General features: G+C 42.2%; 1 protein-coding gene across 46 annotated transcripts in view; it reads left to right on the forward strand.

Moving 5' to 3' along the window:
• The window catches only part of SORBS1 (sorbin and SH3 domain containing 1), a 351,749-nt gene that overhangs the window by 143,236 nt on the left and 180,617 nt on the right, over window positions 1-27,896 (forward strand). For 43 of the 46 annotated variants that reach the window (XM_068258094.1, XM_068258093.1, XM_068258095.1 and 40 more), the window contains 3 exons: window positions 10,567-10,619; window positions 14,647-14,715; window positions 24,357-24,455. In XM_068258094.1, the coding sequence (XP_068114195.1) occupies window positions 10,610-10,619; window positions 14,647-14,715; window positions 24,357-24,455 (178 nt within the window). In that variant the 5' untranslated portion in view covers window positions 10,567-10,609. The remainder of the gene's footprint in view (window positions 1-10,566; window positions 10,620-14,646; window positions 14,716-24,356; window positions 24,456-27,896) is intronic. The other 3 variants (XM_068258085.1, XM_068258090.1, XM_068258098.1) reach the window with 2 other exon arrangements.

Here is a 27,896-nt window from a genome sequence, read left to right on the forward strand (position 1 = left end):
TATGTAACAGGCAGCATTAGTGCAGATAGATTAGATTGTACAACATTAGGTTTGATATGTATTTTGTGCTTGGTAATTGCTTGAGTGGGAAAAGAGCACTGCTCTATTTTGGATATCAAAATTATTATTGGTAAAATGTACCAATATTCTACAATTGGGCTGTATGTAATTACAATAGTAAAATATTGGGCATTTTTACTGATATTTTATGATCTCCCCCGAACCAGACGCCATTCTCGCTAACCCTAGTCAATGACTGACACCCCCCCCCCCAAACCACCCCGCAACCAATGCCGAACCCTAACTGACCCCCTCCAAACCGAAGTATATCCCTAACCGTTCCCCTCCTCTTCAACTGATAACTAACCCTAACCTCCCCTACCTGCAATTCCGCCTGTATCTGCACTGCCTTTGTATTGGGCAACCAAGAAGTTTGGGTGTTGCCCTAGGCTGGAGTCGCCCAATAAAATAAGTTTAAGATGACCAATAAATTAATGGGCGATGGGGCATGCTGCTATACAAACTGGCTACAGAGCAAGCAAACGCAATTTGTATAGTGGGTGTCCCTGGCACCATGGTGTTATAAATCACCTTAACTGTTCCGGCACCAGCAACTTCTTATAGTTGCGTCTCACAGACTGTGAGATAACTTAACTCTCAACACAGCAAGTAGGAGATAGACTTTTCTCAGGCTTCTTCAATATTTAAGGAGTTTATTCACTACACAAATATACAGATATAGTTCATCATATCCTAGCAAAGCAGATCCTCATGTTTGAGTTCTTGGCGTTACAGCTCTTGACTAACTTTACTCCTGAATGTTAGTCAGTTACCTTCTTTCTAGACTACGTTACTCTAGACTACCTATGTACAGCAGACATTAGATCAGATTACATAAAGAATGAAAATACTTAGAGGTCCCAGTCAGCATCTAGGTATCATGAAAGTAGGAAGCAGAGCAGGAATCAGAGTGCGCTCTGTCCGCCCGTCCCGGGTCTTTAATACTGACTAGGAAAGAGTTAAATGTGACCTCATCTTCGCCATCCCCCAGACCCGACTATTGGCTTAGCCCCCTCGTGGTGTCATAATACCCACCTACTCGATTAATATTTAATGTCACTTTTCCCTTACTTACTGGAATGTGGTATTTTGGTAAACATGGCCTATGTTGATTGTTCTTGTGGTGTACATGTTGAGGTCAGTGTAGGCCTGTGGCCTTCTTTCAGGAACATGTTCTCAGTATCTGCGTGTATCATCTGCTTCACGCAGACACTGAGATGCTTCTGCCTGCATCACAAGAAACTCTATTTATTTTAAAGGCATACTCTGCGGACAAGCCTTTTACATAAAACTCAGGCCAAATAACTGAGGCCTACTTAAATTATAACACATGGGTGGAACTACACTGGGGGCATGCTGGGGCACTGGTCCCCCTGGGAATGATTGTGCCCTCCCCCTGCTCAGTAACATACAGTTAACTGTTTCCATGCTCCAGCTGAGTACAGTGAACAGGATAGGGTTGGTGAAAAAACTCTCCATGACAGCCTGTGTCTATGCAGGGATTAAAGGTGGCCAGTAACGGTCCAATTTCTAGTGAAAAATCGTTCAAGCGATCAGAAATTCTGATCGGACAAAAAAATCGTTCACTACACCATCAACTAACCAATCATTGCTTCCTATCTATCACGACCAACAAGAAAATCCAAATTTTGGTTTGACGAAAATTCAATCAGACGACATTTTTTTCACTCGTTCATAATCGATTGTGTCCATCAATGGAGATTATTTACAACCAATCCGATCAGAATTTCTGATCGCTCGAACGATTTTTCGCTAAAAATTGTACCGTTAGTGGCCACCTTAAGTAAACCACAGGTTTTATCTATTTGCCATGAATACCTCACAATCCTTGAAAGATCCCTTGTAACTAATGTATCTGTATGACACTAATATTTGCAAAAAAAATAATTCTATACCCTCTTTCTGATTGTAATTCTAACATTGTCAGTCAACAGGAATAGAGTCTGAAGAAGGCTTCCAAGCTGAAAGCTTACTTTTCATTTAAATTAGCCAATAAACTAGAACTTGTATTTTACATCCAGGAAGTTTTCAACCAGAACAATAATTAGTTATGGACACAAATTGTTGGTGTCTCTGGTGGGGCCCAGATTTCGGCTTGAACCTGCATGCACTGAGTATAAATGCTGTCACCTTCACATGGAAAAATCTGTGCACACTAATGGATTATGTTGTGACACAAATATTACACTGTGATTGCTCTATGAGATACTCCTGCTGTTCTCAGAGCAATGATGAGTGTCCTATCCTGGGGATAGAATAGTTGCTAATCATTTTTGCACTAGTGTTTATGGATGATAAATCATCCTTATTTCTCTATCAGTCAGACTTCAGTCAAAATACCTGATCTGCATGCTTGTTCAGGGGTTATGGCTTAAAGTATTATATGCAGAGGATCAGCAGGACAGCCAGGCAATATGCATTATTTAAAAGGAAATACATGTCAGCCTCCATGGCTCTCTCATCTCGGGTTCCCTTTAACCACTTAATGACAAGCTGACTTATAAAAACGTCCTGCTAGAGCCTCTTAGATGAATGGCTCCAGACAGGGGCGGGCCGAGGCAGAGGCTGAAGAGGCTCCAGCCTCAGGGCGCAGTGTAGGAGGGGGTGCACAATTCATTCTGCTGTCATTCCCAATTGTGTTTGAAGCACAATGAAATAAGGATAGGGCATACATAGCAGTGACTGCAAGCCAGATAACTAGAGATTAAGGTGTTGGGGATTTTGGGGGCCCTAGGGCACCTCCTAGTCTAATAGCAATCAGTGTGTGACGGCTGGGGAGGCCGGGATGGAGGGGCGCACTTTGCTGTCTCAGCCTTGGGTGCTGAAGGACCTTGTCCCGGCTCTAGCTCCAGGACACGTTTTTATAAGTCAGACAGTGCTTCGTGCATGTGCATTCCCGTGCATGTGAAAATTAGTGGAAAAAAGCCCACCAAAGAAAAAATAAACCTTTATTTCCAAATAATATAGTGTCATCATACTTTGTACTAGGGACATAATTAAAATCTTGTGAAAACCAGGACAAATAGGCAGATAAAATGTGTGGGTTTTATGCACAGTAGTTTATATTAAAACTATAGGGGATGAAATTGGAGAAATAGTGTTTCTCTGCCTGAAATAGTTAAACATCAGGTATAAAAGTGACAGTTTCTGTCTGGGTCGGACTGGGTCAGACTATAGCATAGACCTCACTGATAAGTAATTACAGCCATAATACATTTTCCTATCAGTAAATGGCTTCTGAGAGCTGAAAATAAATAAAAAGGGTCAATAATTCATAGATTTCAGCTCTAGCATAATTCAATGAAGGTGTCACTGAGCAGAGACTATGAAACCGTAAAAACTTAAAAAGAAATAGCAATGTGAATCTTTCGGTTGGGCACTAGGGCCCCCACAAGGCCTTAATGCCAGGTGGGATTTGACCCTCACTACACAGTGATGTACCCTTCCATTTGCTCGCTTCTGAGCGGGACTACTCTTTAAGAGCATACTGCCCTGGTTGTGTGTTTGCTAAAACTACACTGTTTTGGTTGTGCATTGTTCCTATGGATCACACCTTCTGTTTTAGTTTGTGGAGTGTGATCCCTTTTATTGTTTCCTGATTTTAATATGTCTGTTTAATCAATCTATATGTAATTGTATCATTTTATGGTGTATGACAGACTATCAGTCTCAAGAAAGTAGTCCCTTGTACTATCATTTGATCCCAAGTTAGGCCGTCTTTTGGTGGACGGGTAAGAGGTGGAGCCATTGCACTAGGACCTACTTATATGTCAATAGCATTTAGTGTAACCTCAGCTATGATTAAGGACTGAATAAGTCCGAAACATGTCCGCTAGAGATGTGATGGTGTTTTAATCTGGATATGTCCATTAATAAAGAAGAGATGAATGGATTGGTGCGGACTTTCGCCTTTTGTACTCATACTTGCCAGAAAATGTTGTCTTAAAACTGTTAATTCCAAGTTTACACTCCCATTTTCCAGAAGGTTGGGAAGCTGCGTAAACTGTGAATAAAAACAGAATGTGATGATTTGCACAACATTTAAACTCTATATTTATTTTAGAAAGTACAAGATGAGATATCAGACGTGGAAACTGAGAAATCTTATTGTTTTATGGCAAACATATGTTCAATATGAATTTGATGCTAACAAATGTTTTTAAAAAAGCAAGGGAAAAAAAAAGTGTAATAAAGTTCTGATAACTGTCACGTCTAGTTAGGTTAATTAACAGGTCAGTTACATGATTGGGTACAAAAATAGCATCCCTGAGAAGTAAAGTGTTGCAGAAGTAAATATGGAGAGGGATAGATCACACTGAAGCACTACACCAGCAAATGGTGCAGCTATTTAAGAATAATGTACGTTAATGTAAAATGGCAAAAAATTTGGGTATTTAAAGTGAACCTGAACTCCGAACTCCCTTTCTGACCTAAAAAATAAGCAACCGCATAATAACCTTTAAAGTAAAACATTTATTTGTTACAGCTTACAGGACTCCGGCAATAAATCTGCAGTGTCTACTTCCTGCATTCATGGAAGCATACAAAGGGATAACATCCTGTGTTTACATATTAGCTGTGTCTGCCAGGGACTGGCAAATTTCTGTGCCGACACAGCTGAGATATCAAATTACACTTGTGATTACTTGAAAATGAGGGTAAATTAGACAGGCTCTTCTCTCTAAAAACACACACAGGGTGCATTTTTCTCTGTTTTCCTTGTGTCCTATGCAAGAGTTCTTGTTCACTAAAAATCATTCACAATGATTAAAATATTCAAAGAATGCAAATAAACCCCACAAAACCCGTTTTAGATGATCCGTGAGTCCTCAGGCAGTTCTACCTCAATTAAGGATAGAATTCTGTTCTGGAAATGACAGCATCTGTGAGAGACACTTTAGAGAATCGCTGTCTGTGAACACATTTCATTGCTGGTTGTACAAATACAAGGTTTCTATTATGAGACCCACAAACCATATACAAATATAATCCAGAAATACTGCCTCCTTCTCTGGGCCCAAGCACATTTAAAGTGAACCTGAGATCTAACAATATAAACCTTTTACCTATACCTGAGGCTTCCTCCAGCCTCCTGCGCACTGATCGCTCCCACGCTGTCCTCATTTGCCTGGTATAAGCCCTGTTAGCTTGGCCAGTCAGGTTGTACTGCTCATGTGCGGCCGAGTTGCGTGCGCACGCCCCGCTGCGCTCCGATGGCCGGGAGTTCTCTGAGCCTGGCAAGTACTACTACGCAGGCACGGAATGCTACCAGGTGCGGGAGCGAGATGGGGGTGCAAGCGTAAGCAAACTGGCCCCGACTGGTCGTGCTAACAGGGCTTCTACCAGGAGAATGAGGAGGAGGACGGCATGGAAGCGATCGGTACAGAGGGGACTGGAGGAAGCCCAAGGAATGTATAAAACTTTTATATCCTTAGATCTCTGGTACACTTTAAGAAGGACTTGAGGTAAAGTGAGAAATTGTCCATCAGTCAAAAGAGAAGGATCCTCTGGCTTGTTTTCTGTTTACGGTTTTAACTCTAGCATCTGTGATGGTATGGGGGCGCATTACTGCACATAGAATGGTACTGTTAATGTTGAGCAATATATACCGGCGTTGGAGCAACATAGGCTGCCATCCAACATTTTTTTTTTTTTTTTTAATCAAAGCAATCTGACTGATTTATATACATTCGTCCGAATGCTGACTGGAGACAGTTTTTATTTTAAATGTTATTCCATAGCCAGGCCCAACATAATTTAATGTGATTCTTTCTTAAAAGGCCAGCAATTTAAAATGTTCCTTTTTGTAGACCAGGGCTGCATTTTAGGACTGGAGCTTGGTTATAGGACTGTTCCAGTTCCCTGGTAGGCTGGTCACGTCTGCTTCTATGTTCATGTGAGTAGACGCCCAGAATGATTTGTAGGCAGCCATTCATTCATTCATACATAAGTACACACCCAGGTGATGGTTGTATACATCAGGCTGTCATCACAAGACCACATAAACTTACACAAGTATAATTACTTTGGAATTTCCTTTGATGGTGGATTTGGCAGCATACAAAATGCTTATTCACTCACGTAGAATTATTCAGATATCTTTAAATATATTATATTGCAGGGTAAGATAATAACTGATGTGCTTCATTCAGTTATTTTTGGCTCTTCCAGTAGCCTGAAGTACAGTTGACTGGAGCTTTGGTTTGTAAAACTGTCACATGCTACAGGATGCTTACTTACAGGATGAGAATAGTAGTTGCTAGTTGGTCAGTTCATTGCTCTTTTTTTTTTTTTTTTTTTACAAAAAAAAAAACAGCTGTAGTTTAGGGTGAGTGTCAGGTTCAGGGTTAATTTGTTTGGGTGGACTAGTTAAGTGTTATAAATAGCAATCCAAATATGACCTGCACTCTAGTATAGCTTTAAAAAAGTGCCCTTTATTCCAGAAGTGCTTCCAAAATAGAGTTAAAGCCGAAGGAAGGCTGTGACACAGAGGCCCATATGTGACCCCCAAAACTATTTTCGGCTTTGGCTGTATTTTTAAAGCGCTTCTGGATTAAAGGCCAGTGTTTTGAACTATACTGGTGTGCAGGTCATTCTTGGATTACTATTTGTATACAAGGGGTGTGACTCCCGTGTCCCATGGCCTAGTTCCCACCAAGCCTAGTAGGTATGCAGCTTTACACCTACTGCTAGTTTATGGTGGTGGCTGGATGGTGTAATGGTTAAGGGCTCTGCCTCTGACGCAGGAGACCAGGGTTCAAATCTCGGCTCTGCCTGTACAGTAAGCAGCACCTATTCAGCAGGAGACCTTAGGCAAGTCTCCCTAACACTGCTACTGCCTATATAGTGTGTCCTAGTGGCTGCAGCTCTGGTGCTTTGAGTCCGCCAGGAGAAAAGTGCGATATAACTGTTGTGTCTGGCATAGTCTAGTTTAGTGTTATGGTTTGGGTGGGTTACGTTGTTATTTTGGCTACGCTATTATGTTGACGTTTTTTGCCAGATTTGACCACGTTGATTGAATCTGATAGTGATCTGCTTACCCCAACATAACAGATCAAAAAAATTCTGTTGACTTTTAAACAATTTATTGGTTGGATGGGTGATTGAGCATGGCAATAAGTTGCCTGTAGGTGGTTGGACATGCAGCGGGGGATCAACCGCTACCATAGCTATGTAGTAATGCCTGCTGCCAGTAGTGCAACTACAAATCATGGGGGACCCCAGCAAAAACTTAACGCCCCCTCCTCCTATATTCACACCCCTTCCCTACCCTTTGTGACGCTCACAGCCATTAATTCATACTTAAGTACACACCCAGGTGATGGTTGACATAAAACAAGTGTGGATGTCATAATCTGCACACCCATAACAAATGTAGCCACAAGACACCTGATCTGAAGCATGGCCCCCTTTGTCGGAGGGAGTGTAGTAGAAGTTGGGGCCCTTTTACCGCTATGCACATGTCCTCCCCCCCCCCCCCCCACTACCCCCCAAGTTGCAGAGGCTGCTTTTCTGTAGTTATGCCCCTGCCTGCTGCTGCTTTTTTTTATCCTATTTTGATATATGTAGTGTAAGGTGATATGTGTGCTATAAATTTAAGTCCTGTATCACATATGGATACATTGCATCTCTAAAGCTGGCCACTAACGGTCCAATTTCTAGCGAAAAATCATGCGAGCGATCAGAAATTCTGAACGGATGAAAAATCGTTCACTACACCATCAACTAACCAATCATTGCTTCCTATCTATCACGACCACCAAGAAAATCCAAATTTTCGTTCGACGAAAATTCATTCGGGCGACATTTTTTGCACTCGTTCATAATCGATTGTGTCCACCAATGGAGATTATTTACAACCAATCCGATCAGAATTTCTGATCGCTGGAACGATTTTTCGCTAGAAATTGGACAGTTAGTGGCCAGCTTAAGGGTAATGTTCTGGTGACGTATTAGTCCAGGGTTTGAATTCTGGCTGGAACCTTTGCTTAACCGGTAGGGGTCCTTGGCCAAGGCACACTAACACTCAAGATGTTCCCCATGGTGGCTTATCCAGCTCCCCTTAGTTGTGCATGCACCTGTCAGTTTTCTGTTCACCTAAAAGATCTGTTTCCTCTGCAGAAACTAGAGGTGACATTGATGACAAGTTAGTAAGTCCTGTTTGTTTGTTAGGCAGCAATCCATTTTGATGTTTGAGATTGGGTGACTGTCGTTCCATATTTGTAGGTAAATAATGCCCTCTGATGAGCAGATTGTATGGGGGGCTTAGATGCTTTCCTTGCATTGAAAGACACCCATGGCTTTAAAGGTGCACTACAGCGAAAAACTGTAAAATTTAAAATATGTCCAAGACTTGGAACAATTTGATAGAAACCCTGGATCAACATCGCCAAGAATTATCTAGTAATTAAAGGGGCACTACAGCGAAAAACTATACAATTTAAAATATGTGCAAACATATACAAATAAGAAGTACATTTTTTCCAGAGTAAAATGAGCCATAAATAACTTTTCTCCTATAATGCTGTCACTTACAGTAGGTAGCAGAAATCTGACAGAAGTGACAGGTTTTGGACTAGTCCATGTCTTCATAGGGGATTCTCAGCAAGGGTTTATTTTTTATAAAGATATTACCGAAAAAGGATTTAAACAATGATGCTGGCCAGCTTCCTTGCTCGAGTCCCTACACAGTTTTTTTTGGCAGTTGGACAGAGCAACTGCCATTCACCAAGTGCTTTTGAAAATAAATATATCCCTGAGAATCCCCTATAAAGAGATGGACTAGTCCAAAACCTGTAACTTCCGTCAGATTTCTACTGCCTACTGTAAGTGACAGCAACATAGGAGAAAAGTAATTTATGGCTCATTTTACTCTGGAAAAAATGTATTTCTTATTTGCATATGTTTGCACATATTTTAAATTGTACAGTTTTTCGCTGTAGTGCCCCTTTAATTACTAGATAATTCTTGGCGGTGTTGATCCAGGGATTCTATCAAATTGTTCTAAGTCTTGTAAGGGTTTTTTTTCTTCCTATGCATCAACTGAGATATGTTAGGGTGCAAGCTAGTAAGAAGAGATGATCCACACGTTGACCAAAAGAGCATTCTTTATTAGTGGACGACTCCAAAACCAACAAGCGTTAAACAAGCTGACATGTTTCGGAAAAACTAGTCCATAGCTATGGAGTTGGTACAAAAATCATCCAACTCTTCGGTTTATGAAACCACCGACTCCAGGTATCCAACATTGCTCCAAATCCTCAACTCCGACTCCTTAGTCAAATACTTATCAGGGCTGTGGAGTTGGTACAAAAATCATCTGACTCCTCAGTTTATGAAACCACCGATTCCAGGAACCCAAAATTGCTCCGACTCCGCAGCCCTGCTGTCCCCTACTGAAGAACAATTGAAGGTAAAGAGACGCCCTGGTTGAAATAAAAGCATCTAAAAACAGCTTAAAATCGAGGAAATAATATGAGGTGGCTTACCTCAATAACGAAATCCTTGTATATGACAAAAGATTTTTATTTAGCACAAGCAACGCGTTTCGCGGGTCCAAGCCCGCTTCATCAGGCCAATAAAAGTGCCTACAATAGTGAAAGAGCTCCTCAGTATAACTATATCGACAGCGTTATAGGTTAATACAATGAATACTTATGCATTATACATTTATATCCCAATAGTATACATACCACTGGGTTAAATGAAAACGATCGAATGATTCGATAGATCCATCAATCAGAAAAACGATTTTTCAAAAAAGTAAATATAACCTAATTTAAGGATCTAGACTGCCGATCTAAAATGGGAGATGGTAAATATGCAAATGCAGTGTTCAGCTGCATTTGAAGGTATTTATATAATGTTCAAAAATCAACAGTCCATGGGCCTGATTCACAAAGCCGCGCAAACCGTCCAGCACGGGTGCGCCAAACGGCCAGCACGCGAAGCGCCGCCCGCGGCCTCCCGCGCGTATTTTTTTCCCTGCAAGGTGCTGAGACACCCCCACTACACTACCCTACTGAAGAAGGCTCTTTTGGGCAATGTGAAAATCCTCTTATTTTCAGTTATTTTGGACCTGCTATCCTGATTGAGCACTGCCCTGGAGCTTGTGGGGTGTAGCGGTATTTCCACTTGCACATCTGGTGCAGGCTAGTGCTATACCATATTCTGTTTCAACTCGATGAACGCATGTCTTATTCTCACCAAAACAACTATGTAACTATGTAATAATTGTGTTTATCTCCACTTCCTGCATCTTCTGTCACTGTCCTTTTCAGGACTTGATCTCCCTTGGTGTTAAATAAGCAAGGATGGGATTTTATAAGTTTGGTAGTCAGGGAGACCATAAATGGACATCCAAGCCCAGGAAGTTGTGCTGGCAGATTTTTCACATACCTTCTAACTTATGACAGAATATGATGCTGATAAAGGCTGAACACAGTTCACGTTGAGATAAACATTTGCCTTTTTTTCCTTTTTCAGATACATCCAAACATCGAGGAAGACGACGTATACAGCTCTCAGCATGAGTTCTGGTGAGTACTCACAGCGCTCTAAGCCGTACAGAACTGTTCTTCTAAGTTACACGTTCCAAGTTGGATTCTTCACAGTGGTGGTATTAATCACTTGAGGGTATGCTGTTTGGAATCCAACATGGTTTCTGTTGCTCTGTCACACTAGCAAACAAATGGAATATGAAGGAGTTTTAACAGTCAGGGTTTTTTTTCCTCAGTGAGCAAGTATGGGAATCACCGATCTGTAAACTGATTTATGATTTCTGCACATTTTACATTGTCTCAGGGGCGTAACTACAGGGGAGAAGCCCCTGTCACCAAAGGAGCCGCCAGAGCTGTAAGAGGTCACCAGCTACTACTTCACTCTCACCGATTAAGGGGTCCATCCTTTAGATCAGGTGCTTTTGTTGCTACACTTGTTATAGGGGTGAAGACTTTGTTGGCCACACTTGTTTTATGACCCTTGCAAGATGGGCCTGCAGGCTGTGAAGGTCACCAGGGGTAGGTGAGGGAAAGGGTGTGGATATCGGGGGGGGGGGGGGGGGGGGGTGCCAATGATTCATATTTACGCCCCTGCAGTGTCTGGTGAATTAAAACACACTATGTATTTCTCAAAGCCACCATAATGTCTAACTGGACAATTATCAGCTTATGTGTATCGGTCTTAAGGCCACTTTTCCATGGACAGCTGAACTGCATGCTTGTCTGTCAGTTAGGCCTCCCGGCTGCTGGCCACGAGCGCCTTTTGGCTACGTGTAATCAACAAATTTTGTAACACCACGCGAGTCAACGTTTTTGACACATGATGGTGTTAGCCGGTGGCAAAAAGAGTGCCTTGTTGGCCACACTCAGATATGACTCAATGGGGGGGGGGGGCGGGGCTGCCTTTCCAACACCTGTGCCGAGCGCTAGCTAGTGCCTGGCCAGTGCATGGGAGCAGCTGACCGGTGGTGGTTTATTTACCGCCTTCAGCCTCCTATGTAAAAAGGGGTCTAAATGCTTCTGCACACAGACCTTTGCCCTCAACTTGAGTTCAGTTCAGGTTTAAGTTCATCTCAGGTCCACCTCCTTTCACATTTAGTAGTATAGATGGGGCACAAACTGAATGTCGTCAAAAAGCAGACTGAACTCTTAGGTGCATGTAGCTTTTTTGTGCGACAGGTTATATATATTCTATTCTCTTGTCTTCTCATTTAGGTTCTTCCTTTGGCTTTATGAGTCATGACTGTGGCTGTCAGACTCCTGCAATGCATTGTGGGACTGGTAGTTCCTTTACAGCTGGAGAGCCAAGTTTACAGATCACTGCCATAGGCCATAATGCAAATTAAGGCTATAGCAGTTATCACTGAGTAGTTTTGGTGCCGCCAACAGGGATGGGATTTCAAGTCCTTCTGGACTCTAATTCAGAATTCAAATAAAGTATAATGACTTCAGGTGTGACCATAGGCAGCGGGTAGTTAACTTACCCAGAAGTCTTTGTTGACGTCTGCGTTTCATTACGCGTCATAGGCGTAATGAAAGACGCGTTCCATGACTCACTAACACGCTTCCTCCTTTCGGCTTGAAAAAGGAAGCATGGAAGTGAGTCGTGCAACGCGACTTTCATTACGCCTATGACGCGTAATGAAACGCAGGCGTCCACAAAGACTTGTGGGTAAGTTAACCCCCCGTTGCCAGTGGTCACACGTGAAGTCATTAGACTTCATTTGAATTCCGAATTTGAGTAGTACACTATTCGAATGCCCATCCCTGGTTGCCAATAGCCACAGCCAAAATTGTGGGAAACAATTTAGTGATTGAGTAATCAGTACGGGAATAGTTTAAGAACAAAAAGGAGGTTGGCTACAGCAGGGTGAGCCATCATTCGCTTCACCCTGCACCATTTTTCCATGCATGCCTTCCTCTTACATGATAGTTTTTTTGGATGTTGTTGGGCTTTCCATCATGAATCTTCCTTCCTTAGGAGATTATAATCCTCATTGGATTGTTTTTTATTTTACATTGCAAGATTATGCAAGATTATGTACTGTATACTTTTGACCTCCGAAGAAGCAGTCTGTGAGCTGTAAAATGTGTCAAGCAGAACCTAAACCGTTTTTATTGCAAAATTGTCATAATATACAAAGGATAAAGGTAGTTTAATGATCGTATGTATAAATCACAGGAAATTGCAGTCTATAATCTCACATAACCTTCCAGTTGTACAAACAATTCTGCAAGAGCTTTTTATAGAGGGAAAAGTCCCTACAAACTAACTGAGAAACCAAAACAAAAAATCAACCAAACTCCATAATTTGGGCTGTGTTCCCACTTGAGCTGAGAACAGACATTTTTTTTTGTCCACTCTCCGCTCATTGCAAAACTGACTGTGAGCGGCTCCTATATTATATACTAGTGACCTTAGCCTGTTTAGAAACGGGCTAGGTCTGCCACAAATCCGCAGTGTGCATGCACCGCGCATGCCCGCCCACCCCTTCTGGCCATGTCCGGCTCTCGGCAGTGTCTCTGCGTCCGTCCCTGCACATGCGCAGTGCAAAAAAGCACTGACACGGACGGACGCAAGGACACTTGGAAATTATATATAGAGATAGCAGCTGTTCACACTTGTCACTCTGCAGTGGATCCATTGCATGAGCTGCAGTAAGCGGGCCTCACTTCTGTGCAGTCCACAATTTTCCTGGAATTGCAGATGTGTTCTTCATATAGCCTGTGGGGGAAACGTATGTGCCCCAGGCGGATCACATCAGACCATTGGAGTGGACACTACACTGTCCACTCCCGCTGGCCACACGTTATTGATGAGTGGGAAACAAGCCTTAAACCTACTCGAACCACTCCAGGTATCCTATAATCATGCACAGATTGGGGACATACGGGTAAGCGACCAATCGTCCCAATGGGCATGGAACACAGATAAGTTATTATGCGTAGAATGGTGTATATAGTCCATACATCTAATGTCATCAACCCTATTGATAATTCGATCATAAGGAACAGAAGGTTGTTTCCAGGTACCTCAATCTAATTTGATTATGACGATATCTTGATATTTATCTATGGGATGTATTTTGGTTGGAATGCTATGGATTTACTAATTATTGCCCAAACGTTTGCTACAGGTTTTATAGTACTTTTTAACTATAATGCGCCTCCTTTGAAAGTGGGATGAAACGTAAAGCTAAAGTCATCTATGGTCTGAACTCTACAGCATCAGACTCAGCATATGACTCCGCATATGACCTTTAAGGTGCCCATACACTCGTCAGATTGGCAGCAGATAGATAAGAAATGCATCTGATGATCTATCTGATGCGTTTTTAGAACATTTTTTACCAGGATAGAATTCCAATAGATTTCAGTTTGAAATCTATTGAAATTCGATCTGATGGCATTTTTTTGCCATCAGATTTCCATTAAGGCCAATGCAAACTGATAAGCAATCTCATCAGATCGACCTAAATTTTCCACCCTGCAAGTTCGATGGAAATCCATCGAAATCGATCGAAATCGGCCGTCGATCGGTCGATTGGCCAACCGATTGTCGATCGATCGGGATCGATCGGTCGGCCAGAAAATCGGCTGAGTGTATGGGCTGCTTAATAGCTAAAAACATTACTGGTTTCCAAGTTACTGTGAAAGGGTAATGCTGTAAAACTATTCACTTTAATTAGCTGCTAATTGATAAGATTGCCATCAAGAATTATCAGATTGTGTTTTAGGGAACTAAATACTGACCTACCTATAAATATTCTGCTGTGTGCAGGGGGAAGTACCAAACTTTCTCTGCTTAATTTGCTCATTAATTACTTAGTTACAAGTCTGATAATTTTTACATAAAATTTGAAGCTTTCCCAGTTACAAAATGTGTTTCCATCTATCCTAAAAAGGGGTAGAATAGGAAAAACCAAAGCACTCCTTTTTTTTGCTTCATACAGTTTGCTTTTACCTTTTTATATTTATACTAGGTTGATTTTGAATGTGTGGACAGATTTCTGTGCTCACTGTGGCAAATGTACTTACAGTAGCTTTGTTTACATCTGTGCTGCAGACAATGAAGTAAGCATATCAAACAATGTGGTGAATGGAGTAACGCCCAGCTGCAACATGCAGGAGAAAGGTGAGTCATATTACTGAAAATATACTGTATGTGTCATTAAAAATGACAGTAAAGTTAAAAAAAAAATGGATATACTTTTAAGTGCAGTTTAACAGCTATGTGTTTTTGATAGGGAGCCAAAATATATTTTGTTTTTTTATTTAACCCCTTAAAGAGACTCTGTAACAACAAAAACCTCCCCTGGGGGGTGCTCACCTCGGGTGGGGGAAGCCTCCGGATCCTAATGAGGCTTCCCACGCCGTCCTCTGTCCCACGGGGGTCTCGCCGCAGCCCTCCGAACAGCCGGCGACTGTGCCGACTGTCAGTTCAATATTTACCTTTGCTGGCTCCAGCGGGGGCGCTGTGGCGACTTTCGGCACGGAAATACCCGATCCCTGTCGGGTCCGCTCTACTGCGCAGGCGCCGGAAACTTGCGCCTGCGCAGTAGAGCAGACCCGACGGCGATCGGGTATTTCCGCCTACTTCGGCGCCGAGAGGCATCAGAGCGCCTGCGCAGGAGCCAGGAAGGTAAATATTGCGTCACGGCTGTACGGAGGGCTACAGCGAGACCCCCGAGGGACGCAGGACGGCGTGGGAAGCCTCATTAGGATCCTGAGGCTTCCCCCACCCGAGGTGAGTACCCCCCAGGGGCCGTTTTGTCGTTACAGTTCCTCTTTAAAGAGACACTGAAGCGAAAAAAAAAATTATGATATAATGAATTGGTTGTGTAGTACAGCTAAGAAATAAAGCATTAGGAGCAGAGACAGAAGTCTAATATTTGTTTCCAGTACAGGAAGAGTTAAGAAACTCCAGTTGTTATCTATGCAAAAGAGCCATTGAGCTCTGCGCCTTTGAAAGTCTGGAGAGCTCTGACTTCTGATTAGGTTATCTCAACTGTATTATGTTTTTCTTTTGCAGAAAACAGTTCAGGACAGGTCAAAAGTTCACTGCCTGTTCTGCAAAAACTTTTAGAATGCTGAGTAGTGTGTAAACTGCAAGTATTAGAGAATGATGCAATGTTATAAAAAAAAAAAGCTGTATAACTGAAAATAAAAATATGATAATATTCTTTTGCTACCAATGTTCTAGTAATTACTCTTACTACACAACCAATTAATTATATCATAATTTTTTTTTTCGCTTCAGTGTCTCTTTAACCTGCCTGGCGGTCAACTAAAACCGCCAGGGGGCAGCGCAGCACTATTTTTTTTTTTTAAATCCTGTAGCTAGCCTAGTGCTAGCTACATGACAGCCGCTGTGCAGCGACATCCCCCCACCCTCTTCGATCGCCTCCGGCTATCAAGCCCGTCTGGAAATCCCGTTCTGAACAGGATTTCCATTAGGGCTTCCCCTGTCGCCATGGCGACGGGTGGGATGACGTCATCGACGTCGTGACGTCAAAGGGAGTCCCGAACCACCCCTCAGCGCTGCGCATGGGGTCTGGGGGGGGGGGGGGGGGGCGGCGGTGCGGCGGGTAGCAGCGAATTGGCGTGGAGTGGCGGTGATCAGGCAGTACACGCAGCTAGCAATGTGCTAGCTGCGTGTACCCAAAAAAAAATTGCAGAAAACCACAAACATGCACAGGTGAGGTAATTAGTGTCTCAGCAGAGCTTATTATCTACCTCTGTGGATTGCAACAAAACATGCACTGTTGGTGGTACTTGAGGACAGGGTTGGGGAACACTGCCTTAAAGTGGATCCGAGGTGAACTTTTACTGATTGCATAATTGTGTTCCTTTCCTATTGTTTATAGGGCATTCCTCAAGCCAAATACTTTTTTGTTTTTGTTTTAATACTCTAATTCCCTATAAACTAAATAAACCACGCCCACAGGTTTTCAGAGAGCCAAGGCAGTAGCAAGGGCTCATGGGAGCTCAGTCTGGGCAGGAGGAGGAGGAGGTGTTACTAGCCATTGATTTCAGAGGGGGAGGGAGGAGGGGGATTAGGTTTTTTTTCACAGGCTTAGTGATCAAGATACAGATAAGCCTGCCTCTGTGTAATGTTTACAAACAACATGGCTGCTGTCATTGTATCACAGGAAGAAATAATCATTTTCTACTAAAGCTGTTTGCAGCTATATTTGCTGTTTAAACTATCTAAACTTTAGATAAGATATATAGACAAGTTACTTGTTATAGTTCGTTTTTCATTTCGGATCCGCTTTAAAGGAAAACCTAAAGTAACAAAAATAAATAAATGCCTGTTTACTTACATGGGGCTTTTTACAGCCCCCTGAAGTCTTCCTGGTCCCTTGCCGTCGTCCTGCATTCTGCCCTTCCTTTGCTGTCCCCCTCCAAGGCCAGCCAACTGATTACAGAGGGTGACCGCGGAGGAACGGCTGAGCGCGGGAATGATGAGCAGGAAGCGGGAGGACTTCAGGGGGCTGGAAGAAGCCCGAAGTAAGTAAATAAGCAGGTTTTTTTTTAGTTTTTTACTTTATGCTAGGTACACACAGAGATTGACAGATCAATTATTTCCAACATGTCCAATCTGATTTCTGATCCATTTTTCCGTTCACTTCTATGGAGAATCCATCTGAAATCAGATCAGACCTGTTGGAAATAATTGCGCTGACAATGAATCTGCCAGAAATCTCATCGTGTGTACCTAGCATTAGGTTCACTTCAAGGTTCCTGAAAATTTTGGCATTTCAGCAGTGTCGCTATTAATACAATAGCTTTTTCTTTACTTATACCATTTACATGCGCCCTTTGTGATTGCCGGGGTATGTGGGTGACGTCACACGCGTCAACATTACTCCAGCAACCATGTACACCTGTATGAACAAAGCACTGCGCCCAGAGCCAACGGCTTTTTCGTCACGTTTGACACTTGTTCCAATATCACTCGCCGTTATTGACCGAGAAAGTCGGCACTACATCTTGCAGCGTGCCTGACCGATTCATGCAACCCATTGCGGCCGGGAATTTGTTGCATTATTGATCGGGCATGCACTTGGCGGCACCGATTTTTATCATATTCGATTATAATGGAATTGGATGGTCGATTGGCCGCCAAGTCACCTGATGTGTGGCCACCTTTAGCTTCCTTGGGCATCACTTGGGTATATTGGTGTCAGCTCAATCTGCAGCCCATATCTTACAATACAATAACATTTCTATAGCACTTTTCTCCCATAGGACTCAAAGCTCTTAGGCTCTCAGATTCAGTAATTGGTAGTAGGATGAAGTATTCACACAACAAAAATTATATTTCTGCAAATGCCAAACTGAACAGGTGGGTTTTCAGTCTTCTGGATATAGGGAAACAATATCCAGGCAGTCCTCAGAGGATAAAACCAGTTACATATTTTTTATCTTCTTTACGTGGCAGTCTTCCCATATCAAGAGACTCCCATTAAATTATTTCTTAGTATTCTTCACACCACAGTTCGGAATCCTTTTATTTTGACTTTTTAAAGCCCTTTGATGCTGCACTTCTGTACATAAAAATGCAGATGAGGTTGAAAAAGCCGTTCTGTAAGTTGATAACCAGCTTAGTAAGTAAGAATGAGTCATGATATCATAAGCTGTCAAGCTGTGTGCTTAGGATGATACCACTTACATGCATGTACTTGGCCTCTAACACATCAGTCTGCTAAGGTAAATAGAAAAGGTCTTGACACTTATTCCCAATAGGCATGCGGATGTGCTGTAATAAAATGCATAGATTTCCTGAGTCTAGTTATGCTAAGCTGAAAAGACAATACTCCTACCATAAACACATCTGCTCACAGGAAGAAAATGAATTTAAACTTGTTTACTTACACTTAATTTTATTTCATTCTATTTCTGGAGCACGATGTTCTGTAGGAGGGGAACTTTGCGTGCGTGAGACTAGACATAAACACATCAGCTTCAGCTATCCGGAAGATATTGGCTGCGTGAGATACCCTACTTGTGCTACTACCAGGAAGGCGATATTACTGAAAATACAAATTGTAGCTTAAAGCGGATCCGAGATGAAAAACTAACTATAACAAGTAACTTGTCTATTTATCTTCTCTAAAGTTTAGACACAGCAAATCTAGCTGCAAACAGCTTTAATAGGAAATGATTATGTCTTCCTGTGATACAATGACAGCAGCCATGTTGTTTGTAAACATTACACAGAGGCAGGCTTATCTGTATCTTGAGCATTCAGCCTGTGAAAAAAACCTAATCCCCCCCTCCTCCCCTCTGCCTCTGAAATCAATGGCTAGTAACACCTCATCCACCTCCTGCCCAGACTGAGCTCCCATGAGCCCTTACTACTGCCAAGGCTCTCTGAAAACCTTTGGGCGTGGTTTATTTAGCTTATAGGGAATTAGAGTATTAAAACAAAAACAAAAAAGTATTTGGCTTGAGGAATGCCCATAAACAATAGGAAAGGAACACAATTATGCAATGCGTAAAAGTTCACATCGGATCCACTTTAATATAAGACATAAAGGGAGGCAGTGAACGTCTAATCCAGGGCCGGGCCGAGGCATAGGCTGGAGAGGCTCCAGCCTCAGGGCGCAGTGTAGGAGGGGGCGCAGAATTCATTCAGCTGTCATTCCTAATTGTGTTTGAAGCAGAAAGAAATAAGAAAAGGGGATACATGGCAGTGACTGCAAGCCATATAACTAGATATTAAGGTGTTGGGGAGGTTGTGGGCCCTGTGGCGCCTCTTAGTCTAATAGCAATCAGTGTGTGACGGCTGGGCTGGGTGGCAGGGATGGAGGGGCGCACTTTGGTGTCTCAGCCTTGGGTGCTGGAGGACCTTGTCCCGGCTCTGGTCTAATCATAAGCATATAGCATTAAGGTTGGTCAATAAGATGCAAATAATTTGAGTTGCAAATATATGCACCTTGAAAATGAACCAAGCTGCATACATTTGCATATAAAATTTGCATAACCCTGCATCAACTCAAAATGATTTGCATCTCGCCTTATTGACCATCCCTGTATAGCATATCCTATTTCTTCAATTCCCCTGTAAGTGATTGTTCCAAATCAATGATCTTCTTTCCTTTAAAAAAAATGCATACAAGTAAAAAAGGGTGCAGTGGCAATTTGGACTCCGGGGATCACTATAGTCGGCAGGTAATTCTGATTAAAATATTGGTAATTTTTACTAGTATTTTATTAACACCTAACCCTGTTCTCACGAGTCCCCCTGCCACAAAATCCGCCAATAATTAACACTTAACCAAACACTGTACTTACATGAGCTCTACCGATGCCTAATCCTATCTGACCTCCCTGCTGCAAAATCCACCATTATCCACGCCACCTTTTCCCTCCATATGTATGATAGGTCACTGCTACTGATGGAGAGTAGTGATTGGACCCAACGACCAAGCTGTAGTCTTGCCCGCATGGCCATAAGCTCCAGTCTTTCTGTGTATACAGCTGCTCTGCCCCTCCCCTCTGCAGCACGTTCTGGGACTGAACATCCAATGTATCGCTTGTTCCGCTTGGATGATATCAGATGTCTGGTGCGGGACAGCTGAGCCATCAGACAGGCAGGACTGAGTGGGGTTGGTAGCTGGCAGGGGGGAGGGGAATGGATGCAGTTATTCAGGATGGGGGAAGCAGCTGGACACAGGAGTCACAAGGGGGGCAATAGAGGATACAAGGAGACTTAGGAGGACACGGGGATTGAATAGGTCACAAGAGGAGCAAAGTGGACAGAGGAGGTCACAAGTGGAGCAAAGGATGATACAAGGGGACATAGGGCAGCACAGGGGACAGAGTAGTAGGTCACAAGAGGAGCAAAGGGGCGACAGGGGATGGCACGAGGACACAAAAGGTACAAGAGGGGCATAATAATTGGGGGGAGAACATCCTCAAGATGCCACTGCACCATAGACACACCGGGTTTAGTTTTTTTCCCCCTGGATGTTGCCCTCTAAACCAAGGCGAGTCTTATAGTCAGGAGCGTCTTATGGCCTGAAAAATACAGCAAGTTCCCAATTGCTGTAGTATTAAGTGCACAATCACAGAAGTCAGAGGATCTGGGGCAGTGCCTGGAAGTGTAAAATGAAAGGATTAGGATAATCAAGACAATGGCAGCTCTCGTAACTTTCAGCGCAGGTTTACTTTAAAATATTTAGAGGTTGTTATTACACCTCCTAATAGAAATGGCAGCCACAGCATGATGAATATTCTCCTGTCATGGTCATTTACTTAAATTGTTTTGTTTAGGGCAGGGCAGGCCTCAGCTCAGTTCAGTAATTACTAATAATTACCTAGTGAAGTAGAACTTGTTTGGTTAATTTACGCAGCTGAGCTGATACACCCTTGTGCCACAGAGAACATCTCTTTCTTGATATTTTTTTCATGTACAGGTTTTATTTTTTTCTTATTTAATAAAGAAAAAAATTTCTTTAGGAGACTGTTGGAAGTACTGATCAAATCATCTCAACCTCTGGTTACATGCATATACACCCTGAAAAGGCGTACGTAATAAAAGGGTGCCTGGAAATGTAGGCACTAAGGAAAGCCAACAGTAGAATATTGGTAAAGTTACAGATATTCTACTATCAAAGTGTAAAGGAGGATCATAAAATATTGGTATCAAGTACCGATATTTTACTACATCGAAACCTAACCCTACTCTCACACAGAACCCCCCGCTGCAGCTTAACCCTAAACGCCCCCCTCGCACAGACACCTGACGCCTAACCCTAAACGCCCCCCTCGCACAGACACCTGACACCTAACCCTAAACACCCAAAACAGACACCTGACGCCTAACCCGAAACGCCCCCCTCGCACAGACACCTGACACCTAACCTAAACACCCCCCCCCCCCCCCCCCCACAGACACCTGACGCCTAACCTTGAAAAAAAAATAAAAAAACAATTTTTGGGGGGTGCCGCCATAGGTGCCCATTGAAATAGCAGCATTGAGGTGTAATTTGAAACCGCTAGTTCGATGGGTGCCTATGGCAGCGCCCTGATTTCCTGCTAACCTGAAAAGGGCCACTTGCATAGCATTATGCACTAATGTATCCCTGCCCTGCATAGTAGTGAAGAAAACTAAAATAAATATACATACATATATATATATATATATATATATATATATATATATATATACATATATATATATATATATATATATATATACATACATACATACATACATACATACATACATACATACATACATACATACATACATACATACATACATACATACATACATAATGTATCAGCCCTTTCCAATCCAATTTCTTGATTGCCCACGCCCCAAACCCCCCCCCCCCCCAAAAGCCTTCCTCTCTAGAGAGAGGAGGTGACCTGACATAAGGGGAAGGGCCGGCATCAGCTCATGTGCTGTTGCTCCTCCCCTTGCGCATGTGCCATGTAATCCTGAGCCGTGCTCGATTTGATCCACCTAGGAGCATGCCGTTTCGGACTATATTTGGCAATGGCCTCCACTGGTCAGTAGCCCAAATGCGCTATTGAAATTACTGTACAAGGGGCAGCTTCGGAGGCAGCGGCCAGCAGCATTCAAAGTGTTGAACTTGGTCTGACACTTTGATCTGGAGGGACTAATGCTGTGCTGGATTTTATCAGACAACAGCACAATCTAGTGGCAGCTATTTTTCCTATGTTGGACTGTGTCCTACAATGGACCTATGCAGGAAAAGTCCGATGTTGGCCATAGTCTGGTATTGGATTGGAAAGAGTTAATGTATACCTATCCTGCATAGTAGTGTAACAAACTACCATATATACCGTATGTTGCTTTAGGATTAGATTTGGTTATTCTGTAATACATGACTATGGTTCCCCTTAGCTGTCTCCTTTTAGACTATAGGTAAACAGGTAATTTAGTTAGACAAGCATAAATATTAAATTGTTAACTGGTTGAGCAGCTTTATTGTGAAGAACCTCCATACAACTAAAGTTGCCTCCCAACATGCATCATATTATTATTATTATTATTAATAATAATAAAACCTGGAATGGAGTGTTATTCATTTCAGTATCGCAGTTGAATATTGTATGATATTTTTGCACCATCATGGGGGAGAGGTGTGAAAGGCAGTGGCTTGGCAATAGGGGATGTAGAGGTTGCGACGGCATCGGGGCCCTTGGACCAGAATGGCCCACGAGAGGCCCTTCCTCAACCGCAATCTTAGCTATTCAATGGTGCCATGCTGTTAATGATCACTTCAATATACAGTATGCTTTGAATAGGGGTAATTATTAACAAACTGTTCCCCTCCTCTGCTTACACCGCTCATACTGTGGATTTCCTTAGCAGGTTTTATTGTACAGTTGAAGAATGCTTTGGGGGCCGAATGTAAAACTTGCACTGGGACCCAAAGCTTCTCAGCTATGCCTCTGGTGAAAGACACAGCATTTTTTCTTTGGCTGTTTCTACTTCGAGTAGCCAGGTACATTCAGGATAGTTTAAAATCATAATCTCTTTAGTTAATGTTTTCTTTAGTTATTTGAATTTAACCACTTTACCCCCACTGGTGCTGATATCTCCGTCCCTTTTTCCATCCTTTCACCCCCATTGATGGAGATATCCGCACCTCCTGCGCTACCGCCGCTGTCCGCACTCCCGCCGCTCGTGCACGTCACCGCCCGACTCGCACGGAGATCAATGAATGGGAAAAACAGTTCCCGTTCTTTGATCTAAGCCTCCGCAATGATTGGCTGCTTCTATGAGAAGCAGCGCGATAATTGTGATTTTCCCAGCCTCATTGTGCTTCCTGCAAGCGTCCTTCCGGACGCTTGCAGGTCGCATGAACAAAAAAAATCCCTGTGGCCATCTTGTGGCCAAATAATAAAACTACACCCTAAAGCATTTTTCATATACACATACATTAGTTTTACACAATAAATTAACTCATTACCTCCCACACTCCCCAATTTTTTTTTGTTTTGTAATTAAAAAGAAAAAAAAAATTACAATAAAAAAAACATAAATAGTTACCTTAGGGACTGAACTTTTTTAAATATTTATGTCAAGAAGGTATAACACTGTTACTTTATAAACTATGGGCTTGTAATTAGGGATGGATGCAAAACTGAAAAAATGCACCTTTATTTCCAAATAAAATATTGGTGCCAAACATTGTGATAGGGATATAATTTAAACGGTTTTATAACCTGGACAAATGGGCAAATAAATTTCATGGGTTTTAATTACAGTAGCATGCATAATTTAAAAACTATAATGGCCGAAAACTGAAACATAATTTTTTTCCCACATTTTTTCCTATTTTACCATTAAAACACATTTAGAATAAAATAATTCTTGGCATAATGTCCCACCTAAAGAAAGCCTAATTGGTGGCGGAAAAGAAAAGATATAGTTCATTTCATTGCGATAAGTAATAATAAAGTTATAGACAAATGAATGGAAGGAGCTCTGAAAGGTAAAAATTGCTCTGGTGTTTCAAGGGTAAAACCCCTCAGTTGTGAAGTGGTTAAGTCAAGCCAAGCGAAAGAAAAAAAATAGTGTAAGGCCCATTGTATATTTGCCGTTTGTCATGAATTTCACTGAGGTAAATGTTAGGTTGTATTTATCTTTATTTCTGTCTCGCTAACCAGTTCACAAGGTACAGTTTTGAATGCAGAGCATTGAATTGGCCCGAAATGGTCTTAATGCTTCTTGTGTAACCTGCATGTATGCTTCCATGTACAGTGTTTATATATTTCTGTTCACAGCAGCAGATGGGTCCCTAGTGAGTTCACGCTCGCTCTCAACTATTCAGATCATTCCAGTGAAGGCAGTGCAGACTTTTCCTGATCTTGTGCCAGTACCAGGTACATGTGTGGAGTCCAGCAACGCGCATCTTCCATCATTTGTCCTTTAGCGCTGCATCTTAGTCACATGACATGAATTGGAAAGCTTTTGTGCTGCATCTCAGTCACATGACATGAATTGGAAAGCTTTTGTGCTGCATCTCAGTCACATGACATGAATTGGAAAGCTTATTGAGTTTGATATATGTGCAGTATGCATTGTGCTTTTACTACAAGCTGATGTCTAAATCCATTATGTCACAACATTTGTGTTTGTAAAGCTTTGCTCTGTGATGTACTTTGTAAGTGGAATATGGCTGCTTCTTTTTGTTATTGAGTACTGTGTTGTGTTTTTTTTTTTTTTTTTTTTTGAAAAATGTATTAGCCTGTGTCTGTGCATGCACAAAATATTTTCTATAAATACTGTACATCGTTAGTTTTAGTTTTTTTCTTTTAGGTTTTGTTCACACTAGCATAACAAGGGGTTATTGTTCTTTAAAGTGAACCTGAGGCGGAAACAAAAAGAGATAAACAATTGTATCTATCTTCCTACTCCTAAATATGATTTTTTTTATTTAGCCTGTGGATTTTTTTTATATTTAAACATTTGCGAAGTACATTGACTGTTTTATTATCTCTGATGAATGGCAGTCTATTAAGTACCCCAGAGTTAAAATACTTGAACCTATCGATGGCTTTCTATCTCTCTCCTGCCTTCAGAAGTTGAATTCTGCCAGGAAAACTTTTCTGGCAATAACATTTCTGGCAATCAGTGAGATTTACAATATTTCCGATAAGGTACTGACAATCCAGAAGCTGTCACTTGCATGCCTGAAAATTAACTCTTTCAAGCAGCAAAATAAAAAAGAAAAACAGCCTAGTTATTAATATGTTTAGCACATTACATACACGTTTATCTCGTGTCACATGTTGCCTCGGGTACACTTGAACTATTGCAGAGTTGGCCTCAAATGAAGCAAGTCATTCTTGCTGCTGGAGGCTGAGGTGCACAACATTGGCAATATAGCTAAGAGCTGAGCTCTGGAGCTATCCCATCACTGGAGAAGGTGATCTGTGCACTGACCATAATTATTGCATTGCTGCACTGCCACTATCAGCTATGGGAGGGGGGGGGGGTAACTTAGGTGCTGGATTTTAGCTATTATATGGCTGTTGGCCCTGAAGCGGTAATCTGGGTGCTAGCTTCAGGTTTTCCATAGCTGTTAAGGTTTTGTCCCCTGGTGCACATTTTTTTTTGCTAAGGGTGAAGCTAACGAAAGAGGAGCATCAGTTAAGGCTTTAGCACACTGATGCGTTTTATAAAAAATGTACAAAAACACATAATAAAAATGTATGCTTGCATAAGTGTGCATTTTTAAAATGCTTTTTGTGCCCTTCCTATGTCCTTGCATATCGCGCGCTGACATGTGTTGCAGAAATCGGCAAAGCAATGCACTAGTGTGGTTAGGCCCTTAGGGTTAGGAGTGTGGTTAAGGATGGGTAGGGGAGTTGGATTTTGCACTAAGGGTTAGAGCGTTTGAGAGGAGTAATTTGAGTGCCACGCCTGCTAATGTAAGCGTGGGGAGAGATCCATGTAAAAAAAAAAAGTGCTGGCTGTCCGCAAACGCTATCCATGTCACCAACCGAGTGAAGATAGGTAAGATGCGTGAGTAGACTCTGTAACTGGAGTGAGCACAGTGTCTGAAGCCTAAAGGCCGTAGGTGTGAGGGCCCTGGTATGCATCTGCAGAGGCTTAGTCCTGCACGTGATTTACCCAACATCTTTTTCACATTTACGCTAGGGAGTTAAGCATCAGAAGGTGGGGGGGGGGGGGGGGTGGCATTCAAAGATGGGATTTCACAGGCCCCCTAGTGACCTGATCGCTCAGTGCTTTCCAATGTATTCTAACCCACAGACTGTCCAACCACAGACTGTCCAACCTCTTGGATGCAATCAGTGAGCTGAAACCGTTGAAATTTTGGCAGCAGACAGGCGAGAAGGGAGCTTCCGTGTTACAGTAACACAAACTACACACTATTTTAGGGTACAAAGCTGCCACCACCTCTGTAGAAGGACAGAGGACCTAACCTCACTGATTCTAATACCTGCGAATAAAACAGAACACACACACTAATCCGACTGTACGGACAGTAGTAGCGACTCTTCAGTAAGCTAGGATTCATTCTGTGTGGCTGAATAGTAGGTGCAGCTGAGAAATAAATGACTTAGAAGTCTTTTATTAATAAATGCAATATAAATATTTAATATATACAGAAAATCATTAAAATTAACGATTAAAGAGAAAAGTAACCCAGTGTAAAATAAAAAGGAAGGAAATAAATGGATACTTAAGTTTAGGAGATATATGTCCCTTTGTGGAAACCAGTCAAAGTCCTTTGTTTCAGTTCAGGAAAATGGCTGCCAGCCACGTGCTCCTCTGGCTGGCCTGATCAGGTGATGTTACTCAAGGGTAGGACTGCCACTCCCTGTAAGCATCCTGATTTTATGGAAGCTATTTTTGGGGTGGGACAAAGCCGGCCCCCTCTGGTTTACAAACCAATCACAGTCCATCTCCTTGGAGAGAGATTGTTAGGTTTAAAGTGTGAAACACTTTAAGTCAAAAATGATCAATGCCATATTTGTGCTGATGACAGATTCATAATCCTCTGAATATGACAATTCATATGACTTCAAATTTGGCTACCATAGCATGACCAGTTTGTGAGAAGTTTAATAACTTGGTTGTGGTTTACCCCGGCCCCCCATATTGGTATCAAAATGTTCAGCAAGACACCACAAATCAAATGATATAACTCCCATAACTGTCCTGGGTACGGTATTCCTGAGACACGCAAAAATCATACATTGCATCTATTTTCAATCTGCTCTCAGCATAGGCAGCCAGTCTGTTCTGCTGCTGGGTTTATCCTGTCCATAAAGGAAGCCAGCAAAAGCTTTGCCATTTGGGGTTGCTGCTGGCAAAAGCTTTTCACACCTCGGTGTCATTGGTCCCTGAGGGAACTCCTTTTGAACAGGTAATTAAACAAACATTGGGACAGTCAAAGACAAAAGGGACTTCATGAAAAGAAAACTCTGTTTATCAGCTGAGATGCCAGATTCACAAAGGAATGCACCAAGGCTGCACTCTGCTTAGGACTACACATCCAATTTGGATTGTCCCGTTAACGACAATCGGTGCAGAAAACCGATTGCGTTTTTCACGGCTCTTCCGTGATAGGGGAGATTATGATTTATGTGTCAGAAGAGGGTTTATATCATTGAGGTAAAGTTGGCATCAGGCATGAGGAAGAGATTAATGATCAGATCAGAATGGCAAAGTAGAGTTAAAAGCATGAAGATGAGGTTAATATTAAATGGGAGGTTAGGTGTTTTTAAACTAGTTTTTTGTTTGAGTGATCATTTGTGCTTAGCGAAAATTTGTTGTAAAGTATGACAAAACTA

The sequence above is a fragment of the Hyperolius riggenbachi genome, chromosome 10, assembly GCF_040937935.1.
Source record: "Hyperolius riggenbachi isolate aHypRig1 chromosome 10, aHypRig1.pri, whole genome shotgun sequence".
NCBI lineage: Eukaryota > Metazoa > Chordata > Amphibia > Anura > Hyperoliidae > Hyperolius > Hyperolius riggenbachi.